Source organism: Chanodichthys erythropterus, chromosome 10 (assembly GCF_024489055.1).
Source record: "Chanodichthys erythropterus isolate Z2021 chromosome 10, ASM2448905v1, whole genome shotgun sequence".
Taxonomy (NCBI): domain Eukaryota; kingdom Metazoa; phylum Chordata; class Actinopteri; order Cypriniformes; family Xenocyprididae; genus Chanodichthys; species Chanodichthys erythropterus.
The window spans coordinates 11865770-11879900 of NC_090230.1; the positions used below are offsets into that span (position 1 = coordinate 11865770).

A 14131-nucleotide genomic window follows, 5' to 3' on the forward strand; every position below is an offset into this window, starting at 1 on the left:
TAGCAGGGCGCCAGCGCGGGAACCTGAGTAAGAAACGTATTAGCGGATAAAATACATTCCAAGTGGGAGTAGATATGGTGCACTATCGGTTTCGGCCGTTTTGGAACAGCTGAGAATTGTTTTAAAATAGCCTATTTAATGGATTAGTCATTTAATATAATTTTTAGATGTGATAGATTACAATTACACAAGGCAATATTATTTAGGGACACTGTGACAGGAGTGCGGGAGGCTAATATAATATTTTAACTTGTATTCCAAAAATAAAAGTTATAGTAATTTGTATTTTATTCTTAGAAATGTATGTTTTTACCATGTTGAAATTCAAGTAATAGATACATTATAATCATTACCACAGACAGAATCATTTGTGGTGTATTTTAATGAAAAACCAAAAAAATCCATGATAAAATCATTTAATGCACTGGTAGATTTATAAGCTGTAACAGTACATCAACTTTCTCAGTTCATTCTTAGGCTTTTGTAACATATGGCAGGTAGAGTGGGAAAATGACACTGTAACATAGTTTGTAATGTATCAGACACACAGCATTGAACACTTTCCTGCTAAATAGAATTTGGTAAGTTGCTAAATTTAAATGGGAGTTCCTCAGAAGAAGCACTAGGCAAACTCTTGATGGCAGGAGGTTCTTCAGACTCAAGAAACTCTGGACTTATGGTTTCCTCGGGTTCATTCTTTAAGCCAGTGCATGTGGGTGATTCCCTGGGTCCCTGATAGTAGGACCAGGATGTAGATGCAGATCCAATGGAAGAAAGGTTTGAGTCAGACAGGTTAGCTCTGAAGCTTTCACTGAAGGATGAAGATTCCATCATACTGGACATTTGTAGGTCAGTGGAGGAAGCGGGAGAGAGTCGTGGCTCGTGAAGGTTGAGTTTTGACACTAGAGGTTTGCCTACAGTGACCCTTTTCTCTTCCAAGAGCTCTTCATCCAGATTAGCGTACTTGTAGTGTAGACAGACAGTAAATGAGAGCTCTTTCTGTTAGGGGAAAAGCAAGTAAGATATGCTTATAATATACATACATTCCATATAAATAATAATACATTAGATAGGCTATATTATACTGTGCACATATTGCACAAACATGAGTCACTATACCTTCAGCCTTTGCAGGGCACTAATACGAGTAAAGAGCCGAGGTTGTTCCAAAGGCTGTAGATCATCCAGGGTCAGTAGTAAGCTGCCAGCCTCGCGGAGACTCTCCTGATTGCTGTGCTTCAGGTCTACCTCGGGGCCCTGAAATTATATCAGTCGAAACTGAATACAAAACAATGCATCTTGGGCTATGTTTTTGACAATCTAGCAAAGATACACAAGTTAAAGTGGGACATGAAAAGGTAATGAATCTTATTCACAAGCAAGCAATTAGCAAAACATCTTTATGTTATATTTTCTCAGGACTAACTCCATAAATTATTTGCAGATCTATAAGAACGTCACTTTACCTCTGTAAAGTCAGAGAGCTGAGCAGAGCATGTCACAATGTCTTTAGGAGTCTCCAGTATCCGAGTGTAGATTATCATGATATTGGAGAACTCTGCAGCGAAACCGAGCTGTACCTTGACACCACAATCAAACTGAAGACAGCGGCTCTCTGGGATGACTGGAACCATTTACACAAAATCATTATGTTTCTACATTTTCTGCATTTTATCTACAGCCATTGTACTTTGCAAAAGGATATAAACTAATGGGGTTTTATTATGAACAGGTCCCACCATGCGCGATGGCCCACTGTAAGTTCCGCGTTGACGCTGTGACTTGGCACGCTGGGGCCTTAATACTGTCCGTCAGGGCACGTCGCTCCGAGAGATTACTGCGCAGCTCCAGAGCCTGCCGGCCACGAGTGATTTCACACCTTCCCATGTCTGCAATGGACACAGACTCTGTACAACTGTGCGGTCACACTTGACATTCAAGACTTGCATGTAGTAATTCTATAATCTGCAAGCCATTGCAGTTCAAATGTAAGCATTTTCAAAAATTACCAAAATTATCCATTTGGGAAGTTTATGACATAGATGTGGCTTAAAAACATTTTCTTGTCTGAAAAGTAGTTCCAACAAAACTGACAATGAATTGTGGATAACTAGGGAACATCTTTAACCCCAAACCTTCTGCTACTTTGTCAAGTATGACCGTGACCTTCTCTGGCTCCATCAGTCTCTTCTTAAGGAAGCGCATGAAGATTCCATTAGAGAGATCGTCTTTATTTACTTCAAATGCTTCGGCATCAACACACCTGGATCCAGAATGCAAAGATTGTAATCACAATTTCTGAGAGGCTGCTCACTGCAGAGCCCTGGGTGGAACGTGAACTCCCCCACCCACCCCTACTCCCCAAATGTAATATGTGTGTAATGGGTGGAGCTAGAAGGTCCAACCACACCCATAACTCTATCCCTCCACCCATTAGATACACAGAGGGGGAGCTGGACTAGGTAAAGATCGCCCAATGACATCCAGAGAGGTGGAGCTGAACGTCATTTGACCCTGCAGTGAGCACAACTTGCAATTTCTGGACATCATTAAAATTACTTGTCATTGCATTGGACTCACGTTGCATAGCCAAACACTATGTTTGCGGTCACCCTCAAGGGGCCAGGTTGTGGGATGCTCTCATCGTTTGGGTTTCTGTGTGAACAGCACAACTGCAGTCAAGGTTAAGTACAATAATTCAGAACTAATGAATCACCAATGAATCAAATCACACCGTTTCCGACACATGTCCAATAGAAAGACGTTAAGTCCCGTCTGGCGCTCTTGCATGCGCTGCAACACGTCCTGCACCCAGAGACAGTGCTTGAAGGTATAAGAGGCTGGAGCATCTATGGGTACCATGAAACTGTTCCCATAGTTCTCATAGCCATGACCAGCAAAGTACAACAGCCCTTGAAATGGCAGACATGGAAAAGAGAGATCAGATGATTCAAATATTTATTAAACAAACCATCAGGATGTTTAAGACTTTGGAAATTGGAAATTGGTGTAACATTCTAGAGCTACAGAAATTCAACTGATGCAACAAGGAACTAACCATAAACACCTCGATCCAACAGCAGCAGGAACTCAGTAACAGCGCTATGCATCTCCTGCCAGTTGAGGTCCAGCAGAGAGACGACTTTAAAGTCTAACTGCCGTAGAAGGTTTGTCAACTCATGCACATCTGCCATGGGAGCTCTCAGTTGCCGGTGATGCAGGTAGTTCATATTCCCCATAAGCAGTGCTACCTTGTCAGTGGCTATAAATTCATGAAGTGACAAGATTGACATAGTAGATCCTATGAATACGAGAAATATCAAGAGTAATCTCCTTATCACTTACCGCAACAATCACCCATTTGCCTTGGACCCGCATCTGGAGTACCTGTAAAACATAAGGTGCATGTGAGTGACAAGAAAGCATCAGTGGATGTGTTAAAATCATCCAATGTAAAGATTCTTACCCACTTCAGATGTTTCCCAAGAGACATCAGAAAAAGAACCAGGACCTGAGTGAAAATAGGCCATGCTATAAAGAAAAATCTTTGGTCGATTTATTTCATTTATATTTAATTGAATGATTATGGATCCTGTTGTCTCAAGCACCTTACCGATGTTTACTTGGACCTGATCACTCCACATTTCATGATATAGGTTGTAAACCCTGCAAGTATATGTACCTCTGTCCGCTGTGGTTATGCATGGAATCTGTGGAAAAGCCCATGTAGATGCCCAATTAAGTTCACTGTACAGTTATGAAATATTAAGTAGCACCAATTTTGCAATTTCTAATGAATTATTCTACATTCAACTGTGAGACTTAAAATTCAACTTGATGAGTACCTTTAAGAAGCTCCTAGTACACTTTGGCATTGGCTGTTTGTTTAGATACCACTGGAACTGTGGAGGTGGGTTGCCCTGAGCAACACATTCAAGATAGAGAGTGTCTCCCTCCATCAACACTTGAGGCCTGGGTTGCTGAGTTATATTCAACCCACTAGTTGAAGAAGGGAAGTAGCTACCACTGGGACCTGCAAATGATGCAGTTTATCAGTGTTGAAGGATCCTTCAAGTCTAAAGTAAGTTTTAAGCTAAAAATTTTCACATGCCTGCACTTGAGCTTCCAGACCTCAGTAGACGTACATAGGCCCAGTTGGAGAAGATATACTTGTCCCCAGAACTTACACGGCAGATGTAGTGGCCCTGTTGAGCTGGACTTACAGGATTTAGCACCAGCTCTGGGCCACTGCCTCCTGGCACCTACCAAAAACATAAAGAATAAGACTAAGGATGACATTTCATATCAGTAGGTTTAGTTACAAAATTTAGTGCAACAGACCTCATCTTTGCCCTTGAACCACTGGTAGGTGAGCTCCACAGGTCCAACTGCTCTGCAGCTCAGAACCACAGGACTCCCCTCCGGTACCCGCTGACTATGTGGCTGCAGTGTAATGTCAATCTGCTCAATCACTACCCAAAAACACAAATAACACCTGGGTGATATGACCCACCCCTTCGGGTTACTACCTCAAATTAGATTATACCATCATGTTTTTCTGTGTATATTTAGCTACCATGTGTAGTAAGAAATCCAACAGCCTCTCTATGCTCAATTTTCTTCAGGCACTGAAGCAGGAAGGCCAAAGTACACCCTCTATCTGCAAGGAGGGCAAGCAGGTATCGACCAGGACTGCCATGTGGACTTAGCACTTTGAGTGAGCAGTCAGTCAGCTCTTTGTCACTGCAAAAAAGTAAATTCTGTAATTGTGAATTGGTCAAAAACATGCCCAATAACAGCACTTTAAAAAATGCTGGGGGTTTTTCTACCCAAATTTGGGTCAAATATGGACAAACACAACCGTTGGGTTAATTGTTTAAATTACATTTTTAAACCATTGGTTGGGTTTGTCCATATTTGACCCAAATTTGGGTTGAAACAACCCAGTGTTTTTTAGAGTGAGCTAGTTATTACACACAAATAAGCCTATGACAGACTTACCTATAGCAAAATTGTGGCTGCTCAGCCACTGCCTTTGCCAGCTGTTTCCAACCACACTCTATATTGTCTAGCATGTAACCAAGTCTGTTTAGCGATGCCTCACTCAGGGTTTCTACACCCAAATGCTTGTCCTCCATAATTTGATGTATGGGAAGTAATGATTATCTGGGAAGTAAATGACAAGAGGTTTATTTAAATGTATCATCAGAGAGGAACGTATTTCTAGATTCAGTTATCAGTTATTCAATAAAATGTAGGGGCATGAATATAATTTTTAGGTATCAGTGGTCTGATCTTTCATAATTCAAAATATATATAAACATTTCCAAATATATATATAAACTTTCCAAACCAAATCTTTACAGAACTTTGTCCCAGTGAATGAATCTCCTGTTCCTGTTACACCCAAACCCTACCACAAAAGGGGAGGAGTTGAAGAATGTCTATCCTTTTAACCCACATAACAAATATCAAAACCAAATTAAAAAACTTACTCCATACTGTTAGCTTTTGGGGGGCTTAAAATCCAAAAAATTCTAGGTGCGTAGTCTATTTAATTTTGAATTGAGTAATTATGTTTTAAAATACTCATTTATATTACTAAATTTTTATGTTGGAATGATATAACCAATAAAAAAAATAACCTTAACAAGTTAAAGTCTTTTTAGCTACTTGAGGTTTCGTTGCTTGACATTATTTAAAGTAATTAAATACAAATTTTGTAGACAATACTATAAACGTTTTTAAAAATGATTAAATCCAACATGAATATAAAGATTGCATTACTGCAATTTGGCACACGTGTTTTAGATTTGTGAACAACTTCTCTTTTTTATTAGGCTATCTCAGAAATCTTTATTTGTTTTTATTCCAAATTAATTTTTAAAAAATCTAATTAACAGAGTAATCTTATTCAACACAAGAAATCTCAATACACCTTTTACCTAAACTGTATTCATGTACGTAGCCTAAATAAAACACTGAAAACCGACCAATATATAGGCTAGTAACATGAAAATGCGGAACCGTATATTTTTCGATTTACTACAGTTGGCAGTGCTCCAAGAAATGTAAGTTTAAAATAACCAATCGTGAAAGTAATTAATTAAAACTTTTAGATCCCAATATCATTGCAATGCATGATCAGAAAAACTCGATATAGATGATTGCTTTCAGCATATAGTAATATAATGTTCGATTTCATTTCATTAGAAAAAGAAATATGTAAAAATTAAAGGCTCTTAAATATTTCATCTTAACAGGCAAAGAAAAGTACATTTACCTGTTATACGGTAATTTAGACTCCAGGAAGTGAGTTTATCCCGGCTTCGTAAAAGGTAGGTTATCAAGTGACCGTAGCACAAATACTAATAATTCACTGTATTCACTCTGATTTACCAATAAACACTCAATCGGACTCTAACTATCCGTTTAACTTACTTTGAATCTAATTTTCTGCGACTAATCAGAATCCGCAAATCAGTATGGTAAACATCCGCATCAGTTCTGTCTTTTTCAGTCAGTAGTTCCTCTTTCTAACATGTATTTGCATGCACACCCCCACCACGCGCAGCAAGAGCTTTTTACTTTCACCTTCTCTCGACCTATTGCAGCAATGCATCAAAGTCACTCCTGCTGAAGAAGAGGTGCAACACTCAGATATAAACTCACATAACCTAGATAGATAGACACAGACTATAACTACAAAATACATTATAGAAAATAATTTTGTGTAATTAAACATTTCCAAAGTGTGGTTGTAAAAGAGACTTTTTGACATTGCGCATTGATGCCGTTATAATTTTATTTCTTCATTTGACTGAAATGAGATCAATAACACAACAACAACAATAGTTATACAAAGAATGAAAAATTCAACCACTTGATCCTCAGAAACAGGAGAACCAACACACCAGCAAAACTGGCAATGTCCGCTGTGCATGCTGGGAAAGCAAAGGTTCATCCAGGCCTTGCTCTCAAAGATGCATGATTCTGTCCGTAACCTCTACATCTTTTTGCCTTTATGCAGTTTATTATGTCTCCAAATATGCTCCTTCCTTAAAAGCTTACAGTATTCCCAACTGTCTGGTTCCAGTTCATTGAGTTTCTTGGGTGGGCCGAGGTCCAACTGAAATAGCCTGAAGGGATGGGACAACAAATTGCAACTTGAGTTACAAGCATGTTATTTTTCTAGCTAATTGGTGATGCAATAAATGTATTATAAAGCACAAAGAAAATACAACTCATACCATTCTGGATACTCCTCCTTGGGTTTAATAAGAGGGTCCTCGCCCTGTTTGAAGATGTTGACTCCAACTGCATGCGTGCAAAGTTTCACTGGATCCTTGCAGACTTCTGGACCCTTTAGAACTTCCTTTACCATTCCTTTACCTTTTCCTTTCATTACTATAAGAGACAAAAGTAATATTTAATTAAGAAATATATATATATATATATATATATATATATATATATATATATATATATATATATATATATATATATATATATACACACACACAAATATAAATACAAATACAATTTAATATAAATATGATAATATTATATGAAAGAAACATGAAAATTGGTCCTCCAAGGTCAGAAGTTAGCTAATGCTGACATGTATGGAGGGTACCTTACCTGGTTTCTTAGCATAACTACGGGACTGAATCAAAATAGTGTTCACAATAAGCTCGTTATAAGCATTCAGAACAGGCAAGTCTATCCTCTTCAAAGAATGTAGTATAATATGCGCCATTGTGCCTCCTCGGATCTTCCACCATGCTGTCTGAAGTGTACATACCATGGTACGTGAGACGTACTTCCGGATGCATCTGCAACACGCATGCTCTCTTGAGTACAGTCTAGTCTAGAAACTTCACTGTTTCTAAATAGCTTTCTTCCGAACAGAAAATTAACATGCGGTGTAACATAACATAAACGACGAAGGTGCAAATATAAAATAATTGATATTAAAACCAGATTATTAATCTAAACCTTTCACTCCTGTCCTGTAGACGGCAGTAAAACAGAGGAAAATTTATAAACACCACCGACCGTCGTCTGTTTACGAAAGCTGGTCTGATACAGAAGCAAGCCAACATGTCGGAGTACAAGTCTGTCCAGAAAGGCACATTAAAACTAAAAGGAGTCTCTATAGCAAGTAAAAAGTATGTATTGGTGTATTTTCATGCTTTTCTAAATGTCAAAACATTTTTAGCTCATATTTGTTGTGGGAAAATGTTGGCGTTGCCTGTCGCTACAGCCGTTAGCTGTTATGCTAGCTTTGTGTTGACGTCCTTTCAGTATATCATATAAATGTTATTAGTTTGCATTATAACTTTTTTGTTGCTTTGTTTCTAAAGGAAAAAGAAGAAGGACAAGGAAAGGAAGCATTTAGAGGAGCAGGTTATGACCACTCAAAATGAAAAAGGAACTAAGAAAGTTTATGTTGACAAAAGGACACCAGCACAGATTTCATTCGACAAAATACAAGAAAAAAGGGTATTTTTGATATTTTATATCTGTCATCGATTATTTTGGTGCCATATACTGATTATTATGTATCAAAATATTTTGACTGCTAAGTAATAAAATGTCAATTTGACTGAATTAAATTTATATTACCTTTTATATTGGATTGTAACATGATGGGTCTATTCATTCTATCTTTATCACTTCTGTTATTAGCAAATGGAAAGAATTTTGAAGAAGGCCTCTAAAACGCACAAGAGAAGAGTTGAGGTAAGCCTCAATTATGTTGATATTCATATTTTAAGTAACCTGTGTGTTTGTTTTTATTAATACGTTAACGTTTGTTTTGTTGTTGTTGTGTTACAGGATTTCAACAGACACCTGGACTCATTGACAGAGCATTACGACATTCCCAAAGTCAGCTGGACTAAATAAATGTTGATGTCTTTTCAGCTAGATGCTTTCAGAGAATCATCTGCCGTGATGCATTTTCTTTCTAACAAGTACTGCAAAAAAATTGAGCAATTTTAATGTGTTGCTGTTATACTCTTTGGATTTTTCTTTAAGTTCAGTTTTCAGACCACTGTATTTTGAAAGTTTGATTTCACCCCGACCTTCATGTAGTAAGGTCCATATGTCTGCCTGCAGTGATCATTATATTTTGTAACTTTTGGTTAAACTATTTGAAAAAAAACATCCTGTACTTATATGCTAGGTAAATAGTTATTTTGCATCAATTGCATGCTATGATTAGTGATAGTTGTTGGTTTAGGAGTGACTCAGCTGAGACCAGTGGATTTTACACTATTACTTGTTTTACGTCGCATAGGGACAGCTTTAACTTTTTTTATGACTCAAACTTATGGATGACATTTTTTTTTCATAAGACACTCTGTATTCATTAAATGTCTCTGATTGGCCAATCAGAGTTGTGTAATAATTTCAAATAAAGACTATTAGTTTAATGAAGACTATAAAACAATTTTTTTCCTTTTAATAAAAATATTTCACATCTTAATTGCATCAAACAATACATCCCGAGCCCAAGTCTAACTTGCCTGTAAATGCTTATATATAAAACCCTATCCACCAGTTTCACAGACAAGGCTTAAGCCTAGTCCAGACTAAAGTGCATGTTTGAGCTGTTTCAGCTGTAGGCAACTTGCAATGACTCTTAAAATACATAAGTGCAATTGTTTTGTCTCAAGTAAAACATTTTTTTTCTAAGGCACATTTATGAATGCTACTTGCGTGCCATTGTAAAGACTGTACATCTATCACTCAGCCTCATTTTCATCTGTGTTAAATCTGCGTCAACATGGCGTCTAACCTGACACAAAGATCTTTATCTGTAGTATTTATATTGTTGTTGCTGTTATTTAATTTCATAAATGTTTTTGTAATAATTATAATTTAATTTGATGAACAATCAAAGTATAATGGCACAGAAAACCAAATGCTGTTTGTTACATGGCTTTTGGGCCACGTTGCAATACAGACCACTTCCAGCAGAAGGCGCTCTTGGTTTAGTTGTGACTGAACAAACAAAAAAATCACTATCACGTATTGACATTTCAAAAGCGTCTTCATGTGGCAGGAAAAGGTGAGACTTGTGAAATCTAAATTTTATTTTATATGAATAAAATATAAAGTGTTATAAAATATGTGGCATATAAATATGATCTTTATCCAGAGCAATTTAAGTATGTTCAATATAAACTTTTTTTTGTTTGTTTTTTGTATATGCGTTCCAAAGGAATCGAACCTTGACCTTGGCGTTGCTAGCCAGTCCAGTAGCCCATCTCAGCCAGTCGAGCAGGTAGGCTAAATCATAAATTAACACACAAAAGATGACACATAAAAGGCTTGAAAGAACCTCCCATTATGTATTGTAATTATTGTTTAACCTATTAGTAAGTTTGACATTTTGATGATTTTAGATACTCAGCCTGTCAAATATTTGTCTTGCATGTCTACTCAGCACAGGTTACTGCTGTTTAATGACTCTTTAATGTATCATAAGCGGCTAAATAATCTGCCACATTGCAAAATATCTCCCATTCATGTTAGTTAAATATTTGTTTGATGCTTTGGACACGTCACGCTGATCTGTGATTATACCCTGTGATGCAGCTTTGATACTCAGTTTATGAGGGTGTAATTAAAAAGGTGATTATGTGGTTTTCCATGTTTTATGTCTGTTCATCCCGTGTGTGTTCAGAGTACATGTGCACGCGAACAAGTGGCCTGACCCCTGTAATTAAAGGCACAATATGTACGATGTTTGGCTTTAAAATATCCAAAAACCACTAGAACAGTGTTATATATTTTGTTGATTTGTGTACTTACATTATCCCAGATGTTTCAAGAATGTTTAAATCCATAAAAATAAGCAATTTTAACCAGGACACGGAACATGTGCCACCTTTCAGTGACGTCATACCTTCGTTACCCTCGATTTCTGGTTTTATTTTGTAGAAACCATGAAAACACCAAAGATGCTTTAATATATTACATGTTTTATTAAACAAAGGAACAACTGTTTGGTTACATTTAAAGAAAACTAATTATTGTGATATAGCTCATCACATTAAGTCTTATTGTTTAAATCTAATTTTCTTGATTTTCCACGACTGCATGTTTTTACCATGCATCAGAGAAAAACACTATTTTGTCAAGTGCCTAACATAGCATAATCAGATGCAGCCTAATTTTTATAGTAACAGTAATTTCAGAGCAATTTCTCTGTCATACGTATTAAAATTAATTGCATGCCCTTTATGAAAAAAAGCCATCCAGCATTTAATAATATTATGATATTCTAATATCGATCTAGTTTACTGCAGCGTGCAACAAGTGTCTCACAGCAGCTGCCGAGCGAACGCTCAGAGTAATGTTATAACACCATTTTCAACACACTCAAATGTATCTAATATGATAAACAGTGCTGTGTTACCTCACATACGCTTGACTGGAAGAAGCGAAAGCGGCAACTGCGGTATAATAAAAATTCCGCTGGTTGCAAGGCGTGTCGCGTTCTTCTCTCATTAGCAATCTCTCCTGCTCTGATTCATACTAATAATCTCATCCATGAACATGATTTCTGCCCTAGTCCGTCCCGATTCTTTTCCACTGGCTGTGAGATGAAGAGGACATCTCCCATGATTCCACCCTCAATCTCAGCGTTATCAAGCTTCGCCTTTGTTTATAGGTGACCTCTAGTGGCAAAAATGTACATAGTGTGCCTTTAAAGCATATGCCTGGTAAGAAGATCGTTGTGACATGAGGTTTCATTCACTGTATATGACACCTAATGGATGAGGGAGTATAGTTTTATTTTTTATCTTTTTATCTTTTTTAGCCCGAATTGTGAATAAATATATTAGATATTACATCAGATCAAGTTTACTAGAAACTAAAAGAAATGGCATGTAGACAAATCCTTGATCACTGGAAAATTATAGAAAAAGAAATTTCACTATTACCATGGCAACTGTAATCATTTTCCAATTCCATTAAGCTCTACAAATCATGTATATTTATATAAGTCAATAGTTTATGACAAGGTTGTAAGGTGCAGTGTCTGCGGTTTATAGATTAATAAAATGTAGTGCATAACAAAATTACTAATAAATATTAATTTTACATTCTATTAATTACGTTCTATTCATATTTACGTTCTATCTCATTTTTTTTCAAATAGTATTAACTATTGTACCACTGACATATATATAACTTATATATATATATATATATATATATATATATATATATATATATATAAATAAATAAATGAGTATATTTTATGTCATGTGCTAACTATATATATATATATATATATATATATATATAGAGAGAGAGAGAGAGAGAGAGAGTATATATGAGTATATATTGGTGTATATATTATATTTTTATTCAGGTCTGGACTTTGAGTGGGCCATTGAAAACCTAGATTTTTTTCTTTTTCAGCCATTTTGTTGTAGATTTGCCAGTGTGCTGGTTTTCGTGCTGTTCATTATGGCCAAACATCTCCTCTTTGGTCTTGTCCAAAGGACATTGTTCCAGAAGTCTTTGTGGTTTGTTCAGATGCAGCTTTGCAAACCTAAGCCGTGCTGCCATGTTCTTTTTAGAGACAAGAAGCAAAACTTTCTCAGTCTTTTTCTAATTTTACTGCCTTGAACTTTATCATTTAACATGTTAACTGAGGCACGTAGAGTCTGAGATCAAGTTCTTGGGTGTTTTGCAGTTTCTCTGAGCATTGCGAGCTCTGACCTTGGGGTGAATTTGTTGGTGACGTCCACTCCACTGGCAACTGTCTTGAATGTTGTTTTCCACTTGTGAATAATCTGCAAAATGTTAATTATTTTAACAAAATAAGAGGGATCATACAAAATGCATGTTATTTTTTACTGTCCTGAGTAATATATTTTACATAAATGATGTTTACATAGGCTATAGTCCACAAGACAAAAAATAGCTGAATTTATAAAAATGACCCCATTCAAAAGTTTACATACCCTTGATTCTTAAAGGAACACTCCACTTTTTTTGAAAATAGGCTCATTTTCCAACTCCCCTAGAGTTAAACAGTTGAGTTTTACCGTTTTCGAATCCATTCAGCCGATCTCCGGTTCTGGCAGTACCACTTTTAGCATAGCTTAGCATAGTTCATTGAATCTGATTAGACCGTTAGAATTGCGCTTAAAAATGACCAAAGAGTTTTGATATTTTTCCTATTTAAAACTTGACTCTTCTGTAGTTAAATCGTGTACTAAGACCGGCGGAAAATGAAAAGTTGCGATTTTCTAGGCTGATATGGCTAGGAACTATACTCTCATTCAGGCGTAATAATCAGGGAACTTTGCTGCCGTTCCATGGCTGCAGCAGTGCAATGATATTACGCAGCGTCTCTCACAAACGTCTCCATGGTTGCAAGGCACGTTCCCTGTGCAAGCAGGGGCTCACGGGCGCTGCGTAATATCATTGCACTGCTGCAGCCATGATACGGCAGCAAAGTTCCTTGATTATTACGCCTGAATGAGAGTATAGTTCCTAGCCATATCAGCCTAGAAAATCACAACTCTTTATTTTCCGTCGGTCTTAGTACACGATTTAACTACAGAAGAGTCAAGTTTTAAATAGGAAAAATATCAAAACTCTTTGGTCATTTTTAAGCGCAATGCTAACGGTCTAATCAGATTCAATGAACTATGCTAAGCTATACTAAAAGTGGTACCGCCAGAACCGGAGATCGGCTGAATGGATTCGAAAACGGTAAAACTCAACTGTTTAACTCTTGGGGAGTTGGAAAATTAGCCTATTTTCAAAAAAAGTGGAGTGTTCCTTTAATACTGTGTGTTGTTATCTGGATGATCTACGACTGTTTTTATGTTTTGTGATGGTTGCTCATGAGTCCCTTGTTTGTTCTGAGCAGTTAAACTGAACTCTGTTCTTCAGAAAAATCCTCCAGATCCCACAAATTCTTTGATTTTGCAGCATCTTTTGCATATTTGAACCCTTTCCAGCAGTGACTGTAGGATTTTGAGATCCATCTTTTCACACTGAGGACAACTGAGGGACTTTAACACAACTATTAAAAAAGGTTCAAACATTCCCTGATGCTTCAGAAGGAAACACGATGCATTAAGATCCAGGG

At 36.9% G+C, this 14131-nt stretch overlaps 3 protein-coding genes across 6 annotated transcripts; 1 reads left to right on the plus strand and 2 right to left on the minus strand.

The window, feature by feature from the left end:
* Positions 1 to 376: 376 nt before the first annotated feature.
* Positions 377 to 6550, minus strand: malt2 (MALT paracaspase 2). 4 transcript variants are annotated; one of them, XM_067398614.1, is made up of 18 exons: positions 6284 to 6541; positions 5354 to 5413; positions 5002 to 5166; positions 4577 to 4743; positions 4342 to 4472; positions 4112 to 4262; positions 3846 to 4033; positions 3614 to 3710; positions 3467 to 3511; positions 3346 to 3387; positions 3059 to 3262; positions 2735 to 2912; positions 2581 to 2655; positions 2136 to 2263; positions 1740 to 1889; positions 1467 to 1624; positions 1120 to 1257; positions 377 to 999 (listed from the first exon to the last, which is right to left on the minus strand). In XM_067398614.1, the coding sequence occupies exons 3-18, from the start codon at positions 5136 to 5138 to the stop codon at positions 568 to 570; spliced, it is 2421 nt and encodes an 806-aa protein (XP_067254715.1). In that variant the 5' UTR covers positions 5139 to 5166; positions 5354 to 5413; positions 6284 to 6541; the 3' UTR covers positions 377 to 567. The 4 variants fall into 4 exon arrangements, with proteins under 4 accessions (XP_067254715.1, XP_067254716.1, XP_067254713.1 ...); XM_067398615.1 differs by lacking the exon at positions 5354 to 5413 and having other exon boundaries at positions 6442 to 6550; XM_067398612.1 differs by lacking the exon at positions 5354 to 5413.
* Positions 6551 to 6788: 238 nt separating this feature from the next.
* mrpl54 (mitochondrial ribosomal protein L54) lies at positions 6789 to 7807 on the minus strand. The gene is made up of 3 exons (XM_067398616.1): positions 7642 to 7807; positions 7251 to 7407; positions 6789 to 7139 (listed from the first exon to the last, which is right to left on the minus strand). The coding sequence occupies exons 1-3, from the start codon at positions 7805 to 7807 to the stop codon at positions 7007 to 7009; spliced, it is 456 nt and encodes a 151-aa protein (XP_067254717.1). The 3' UTR covers positions 6789 to 7006.
* Positions 7808 to 7945: 138 nt separating this feature from the next.
* On the plus strand, positions 7946 to 9457 carry fam32a (family with sequence similarity 32 member A). Its single transcript, XM_067398617.1, has 4 exons — positions 7946 to 8171; positions 8367 to 8505; positions 8692 to 8745; positions 8842 to 9457. The coding sequence occupies exons 1-4, from the start codon at positions 8104 to 8106 to the stop codon at positions 8908 to 8910; spliced, it is 330 nt and encodes a 109-aa protein (XP_067254718.1). The 5' UTR covers positions 7946 to 8103; the 3' UTR covers positions 8911 to 9457.
* The last annotated feature ends 4674 nt before the right edge of the window (positions 9458 to 14131 follow it).